The 6651-nt window shown below is 46.2% G+C and overlaps 1 protein-coding gene across 2 annotated transcripts in view; it reads right to left on the bottom strand.

Moving 5' to 3' along the window:
* Positions 1 to 501: 501 nt before the first annotated feature.
* Positions 502 to 6651, bottom strand: part of PLCB3 (phospholipase C beta 3) — a 70150-nt gene continuing 64000 nt past the window's right edge. For both annotated transcript variants that reach the window (XM_033174196.1, XM_033174197.1), the window contains exons 31-33: positions 5402 to 5459; positions 3817 to 3903; positions 502 to 1969 (exon numbers count right to left, since the gene is read on the bottom strand). In XM_033174196.1, coding sequence (XP_033030087.1) covers positions 1805 to 1969; positions 3817 to 3903; positions 5402 to 5459 — 310 coding nt within the window. In that variant the 3' untranslated portion in view covers positions 502 to 1804. The remainder of the gene's footprint in view (positions 1970 to 3816; positions 3904 to 5401; positions 5460 to 6651) is intronic.

Below are 6651 nucleotides of genomic sequence, written 5' to 3'. Positions count from 1 at the left end.
AGTCACAAAGGGGTGGAGCATGAGAGGTTGCCCTGAGGGGAGGGGCTTAGAAAGGCTCAGCCTACTTTCCACCTTTGGCCACACCCACACCATACATTTAAAGTGATATGATACCACTTTAATCAGTCATGGGCTTTCTCCAAAGAATTATGGGAACTGGTTTGTCAAGGATGCTGAGAGTTGTTAGGAGCCCCCTTATTCCCCTCACAGAGCTCCAACTGCCAGCATTCACTGTGGAGAGGGACTGCTTGTTAAATCACTCTGGGAATGGTAACTGCAAGGGGAAGTGAGCCGGGAAAAGTCTGGACTTTTACAAGGAGAAGACGTGGGCCAAGTGTTCCTACAATAGTAATAAAGCCAAAAAGCTGGCTTAATAAGGGAAAAGAAGAGTGGGGGGGGGGAAGCTATCTATTCCATCTATTCCACTACCACACCATTCCTTCTCCGAGCCAAGGAAGAAACAGAAGGCAACTGAATTACACATTTATTACATATGTTAAAAAAAAAAGTTAAGGCAAGAAAAAAAAATTACATCCATAGGAAGGAAATGAGAAATAAAAAGAGGGGGGCTCTAGGTTGTCTTCCTGCCACAACCTCACATGGGCAGAACAAAAGCCCCCCCCTTTCCCCTTTTGCTCTTTGCGCCCATCCCCCAAAGCAGCGAAGGACCTGCCTCCCAGGATTTTTTAATTAGCCCTTTTGTTGCATTGCCTTCCCAAATCTGTCCACCGCTGCCCCGCCCCCCGAGCTCCTCACCCCATAGAAAGGGGAGAAGGATGAGAGGGAGAAACATACACAGGTTGTGTTACATACCATAAGATCTAAAGTGCACAACTTCCCCAAGAGAACCCTGGGAACTATAGTTTGTTAAGGGTGCTGGGAATTGGAGCTTAGAGAGGGGTAAACTACCATTCCCAGGATTCTCGGAGGCCGGGGAGTCATGCTCTAAATGTACAGTGTGTATGGAGGCCTGGCTCTCCTTTGGTGAGAAAAGCCCCGGTGGATCAGTCCCACGTATCCACACTGTAAAGTGCACAACATCCACCAAAGAATCCTGGGAGCTATAGTTTGCCCCCTCACAGAGGAATAGTTCCCTGCACCCTCAACAAACAACAGCATCCAGAATTCTTTTGGGAAGACATGCGCTTTACATATGCAGGCAGCCCCACTCCTCTTGGGGAAAGTGGAGGTGTTTTCCCACAGGTTTTTCCCTCACATGTCCCATCGTTTTTATTTTTTTAAAGAGGAGGATCTTATATTTAAAATAGCCCTTTTTGCTTCCTTCCCCTCTGTGGGGGGGGGGGAAGTATTGGGGAGCAGGGAGTATGGGAGATCCCACCCTCCCTAGATAGTGCATTAAAAGAAAAACACAAAAGAGGCCGCCATCAGCTGTCATCCTCCCCGTCTCGCCCCCACGACGTGTGAGGTGCGCATGAATGCATGTTGGTGGTGCCAGGGTTGCCTGACACTTCAGCCCTCACCAGTCTTTCTTCCAGCTTCAAAAAGCACAGACCGAGAGGTTGGGAGAAGACAAGTTGCACTTAGTTAATGAATTAAAAAAATTAGTTTAAAAAAATAAAACATTTGCTCTTTTTGCTCTTTTTTTTTTTTAAGGAAAGGGGGTGGGGGAAGCCAAGTGCCTTTAGTGTGTGTTTTTCTTCCATAGGCTCTGCCCCGCAACACACTTTTTAAGAAGCCCTGGGATGGCGGGAGATGCCCCAAAGATGCCTCCCGTTTCTCTCTTGCGCGTGTGCGCATGTGCACATCAAGACTGTGGCCACTGCCAGGTGTCCTCCTCCAAGTCTCACAAGATGGTCAGGTCTTCTTCGGGAGGGGTGGGGCCGAGGGGAGACCCAGGGGGGTGCCCGTTGCTGATGCTGCCATCCAGCTCTTCCTGCAGGTAACGGCGGATCTCCTGAGGCAGGGTGAGGCCCTCCAGCTCGCACTCGCGCTCCAACTGGGCTGCCAACTGGGGAGGAATGGGGAAAGGGAGAAAGGAGAGAAGCGGGAAGGGAAAGGAATGAACGCGCTCTGATCTCCGCAACGAGCCGTTTCTAATCTTTCACGAAACTCAAGGGGTGGCTCTATGCCCGCCTGCTCCACCGCTTCCATCGGTGGCAGGGAGGCATTCTCCTAAGTGGCACCGCTGCTCACCTTCCCCATCCCCAGAAGTCAAGTGAATGGCAAGATTTGAAGGAGCACGCCTGGTCCCACTGGGATTGGCGAGAATCGGGGTGCAGCGGTGGTAGTGGAAGCGGGACACGGTGGGAAGGCACAGGAGGCGGCAATTCTCATTTCGCCTCCGGTGGCAAAATGAGATGGGCCACCCTTCACACACACACACACACACACACACACACACACACACAGAGAGAGAGAGAGAATGAAGGCTGCTAGAATTTTGCATCACAGGTCTCTATGCAGGGTGTGATTATTAGGCTGCCATCCCTTTGGCAGGTGGGCAGCTCCAACAGCATGGAGAAGGGCCATAAGCTCGGTGCTAGCAGAAGGTCCCAGGTCCAATCCTTTGCCATCTCCAAGTAGGGCTGGGAAAGACTTCCGGTCTAAAACCCCGAAGAGCTGCTGCCAGTCAGTGTAGACAGTACAGAGCTAGATAGACCAATGGTCTGGCTCAATATAAGTCAGTTTCCTATGTTCCTATTAGCAAAGGGGCATAGCTCAGTGGTACAACATCTGCCCTGCATGCAGAAAGCCTGAGATTTGATCCCTGGCATTTCCAGGTAAGGCTGTTGACGATACTTGGCTAAATGGACTCAGCTCCCTATCTTTTTAATCTTCCTCTGGCAGCCCATTTCTGCTTGCAAACACACACAAAAATGGGAACGCTCCCGAGGCCTGAGAACTTATAGCCAGAATGAACACACAACTCGAATTCGTAGAAGAAAAGCAACAGTTAGCAAACACAACTACGTACACAACAGAAACCAATCCTAAAACCTCTGTAACACCACCCATTCTTAAAACCCTAGAAACAGAAGACTTGGAGCCTAAAACACAAGCAGAGAGGGAGAGAAAGAGAAAGAGAGAGAGAGAGAGAGAGAGAGACACAGAGAGCCAGAGCGAAGGACCCACACTCTCAGGAGCTGCTGGAGTCAGTGGGAAGGCTCTTCACGCTGTTCAGCAGATTGCAAACGCTTTACAGCAAGGCCACTTTGAAGCGCTTCCTCGATGGCCTCAGCCCTCAGGCTGCCTGTGTGTTAACACTTCAAATTGGCTCAACAATGGGAGGTCTTTGGTGCTGGCAAGCGCAGAAAGTGCTCTCCGGCTGGGTGGCTGCCAGGTGACTGGAAGACGCAGCTGCTTTATGACTTGGCAACCAGCCCTAGAAGGTGGAAGCAGTAGCCTTAGCCTGGGCCTTTTTGTCTGCCAGAGGCCACAGGCTGGTGGTGGCTGGGGCCAGAGGCAAAAGCGGGCAGAGCAACTAAGACAGATTTTCACCTTTGAGCAGGAGGGTAGTCTCCACACAAAAACACACATTCATACACCTGCCCTCTATCCTCCATCCGCACAAACAAGAGGCATTATCAGAGCCCAAGAGCTCATTCCAGGCAGGAAAAGCCCTGAAGGAGAGTGTGAAGCCTGGGGAGACTTCTAAGGGCCAGAAAGAGAGGATTGGAGGGGCGTTTTTGGCCCCTGGGCCTGAGGTTCCCCGTCCCCTGCCCCTACGGCCATTCTTTCAAAAGAAAAGGTCTTCTCTCCAAGATTCCTGCATCGCAGGGGGTTGGACTAGATGACGCTTGTGGTTCCTCCCAACTCTACAATTCTATGACTCCCAGAAGTATTTGCCGCACTCACCCGCGGCTCTTCGTCCTCAATCAGCTGTAGTATCCCCTGGTGCCCTGCCAGTAGCTTCTCTTGGCGCCGTTTCTGGGCTTCCTCAAGCTTTGGGATAGAAGGAAGACCAGAGTCAGTGAAGCAGTGATAAGGTTAACATAGCTCTTTTTTTGCCAGTTTGCTCAGACTTGCATGCTGCACTGTTTCCTAGGGGAAATAAGGCCTACCCCCCCCTCCCCTTGGTCATTCCTACCTTTGATGCTTCCAGGTCGGACCCCTGTAATGCACCTACACTTGGAGATGGTCCAGAAACTTTAATGAGCTGAGGAAGCAGCGGCCAGAATTTGTGTGTCTAGGGCTGGCAGGATGAACCATTCTTAGGTCATAATTGGATTCCAATTTGTTTCCAAGCTCATTTTTTTAAAAAATAAAAATAAATAAATAATGCCAGTTTTGAATGTTCTAAATTTACAACCTAGGAATCAGGGTTATCACAGAAATCGCCTCTTTTTCTACATACATGTGTGGGATTTGTGCTCAATGTGAAGCTTTCCTTGTGTTTGCTTTGCCAAGAGAAACGCTGTTTATGGAGCTGAACAAAAGGGCCTTTTCAGTGGTGATGCCTACTCTATGGAGTAGATTCCCAGGAAAGGCATGCTGGAGTCCCTCTTTTGCCTGCTTATAAATTGACCCTTAATATTTTGTTACGACTGGTTTTAATTGGGGTGGGTTGTGTGGTTTTTATGTTGCTGCACAGACCACCCTCATATATTTTTTTATGAGATAGCAGTATATACACACTTTTATGAGAAAAAATACAAACAAAATAGCAATAAACACAACATTGTTTTTTTAAAAAATAAAGCATCTGTTAAAAATGCTTTCGAGTTACCGGTATGTACAAAATAAATATTTAAATGATAGCAATAACACGTTCATACGTGAAAACAAATTAATGTGAAAAATTCCCAAGCAATCAAAAAATGTTTTCTAACCAACACTACTGTTGTATGTTACTTGCTGTGCATGTTGAAGATGACAATAAAGACTTACAAAAGAAACACAAACACACAAATTCACATGCAAAACAATTTCAAATCCAATGCTGTACTGCACAGATAAAGGATGGGATAAAATTTTCTCCACTTAAAAGGGTCATCAAAAAATGAAGGTCTTCAATAGGTGCCAAAAAGGTGACAGGGGTGGCTTGCCCAAAGCGAGGGAGTTGCAAAGCGTAGGTGATATTTCAAGAGTGATATCTGGACTCAAGAGCCAGCGTGGTGTAGTGGTTAGAGTGTTGGTCTAGGACCTGGGAGATCAGGGTTCAAATCCCTTCCCAGACACAGCTTTGAGGTTTTTCTACAACCAAGCAGTGTGTGTGTGTGTGTAAAAATAAAATTAAGTTTAATGTCCAATTTATAAAAATAAATGGACACTGTATGCCCTTGGGTCAGTCACTGCCTCTCAGCCTAACTTACCTCACAGAGCTGTGGTAACTTCTGGTTTTACCCTCACAACATGTGGCACCTTGAGCTCCTTGGAGGAAGGTGGGATAGAAATGTAATAATAATTGAAAAAGGAATAAAAATGGGAATGGGAAACTCACCCTGCGAATGGAGTTCACCGACTCGGTGATATGTCTCCTGTTTATCTCCGTCAGTTCCCTGAGGGAAAACGAAGAGCCTTTTCAGGATGAGAAGATAAGCCCTTGTTTCCAAGTAAAAAGCCCCATCCTCTCCACACAAACAGGCGCAAGACACTAGTCATAAACCGAAGCAATCCCACCACCTCTTCAAGCAACCAAGGTCGGGGTCCTCAAGAACATGGCCCGATGCTTGAGGCCCAGTAGCTCCCATGCCCTTAAGGGTTTGCCCCCTAAAAAATGTGTGCTCCTGCAAACCATAGCCAGGGGAGGCTGGTGCCCACTGGGGCTGCTATGGCAGAAGGCAGGAAGACCAATAATAAGTGGAGCCAGAGCCAATGATAGATACAGCCTAATCACCCTGGCTTTCCATCCATTCTCCTCCCTGCTGAGGGGAGCAATGCCAAGACTAAGGAAGAGAACACTGAAAGACAGTGTCACCCACTGGTCTGGTTTGTAATGAAGAAGGCATGCAATGTGTACAATGTGGGACTACATTTGAAGGTGACTCGGAAACTATAACTAATCTAGAATGTGGCAGCTGAACTGGTGAGTGGGAGCGACAGGGAAGATTTTTGGTTTTTTTGTTTTATAATTTTTTATTGGGTTTTTGATAATTTTATGCATATAAAACATAACCATTTCAGATATTAAAATACAAGGTTCTTTTGAACCTTCGGACCTCCTACCTTCCCTCCATGGGTTCCATGTTTAAGTTTAAATTTGCTGCATCTTTTACCATTATCCATCTATTATATAACCATAATTGCCCATAAATAATTCCACATTACAAGTGTCACATTACAGATTTTACCTGTTTACAAATTTACAAATAAGATAAGTTGTTAGTTGAAGATTAAGAATAATGGTGAATGAGTGTTATAATAGTTACAAAGTTACTAAAGTAAATTAGAATTGAACGCAGAAGAGAAAACGTGAGGAAGTCCCCCAAGTAAGAGTTAAAATAAGGTTATAATAATTAGATTGGTGTGGTTTAGTGTTTTCGTAGGGTGATAGGTATGTATTTGTTTTATTTGTTATTTGTATTCTGTGGTGTGTTTGTTTTTATATGTAGAATGTATGTGTTTTATTTGTTATTTTGTGTGGAAATACCAATAAATTTTATTTAAAAAAAATATAAATACAAACTTACTCCAGTCTTTAGAAAATTCTTTGAGATAAAGTGCTATAAGGGTGCTTCGGACGCATGGTTA

This window comes from Lacerta agilis, chromosome 17 (assembly GCF_009819535.1).
Source record: "Lacerta agilis isolate rLacAgi1 chromosome 17, rLacAgi1.pri, whole genome shotgun sequence".
In the NCBI taxonomy this organism is placed as follows: Eukaryota; Metazoa; Chordata; class Lepidosauria; order Squamata; family Lacertidae; genus Lacerta; species Lacerta agilis.
The sequence above is the reverse complement of the archived record's forward strand: the minus strand, read 5'-3'. Positions and strand labels throughout refer to the sequence as shown.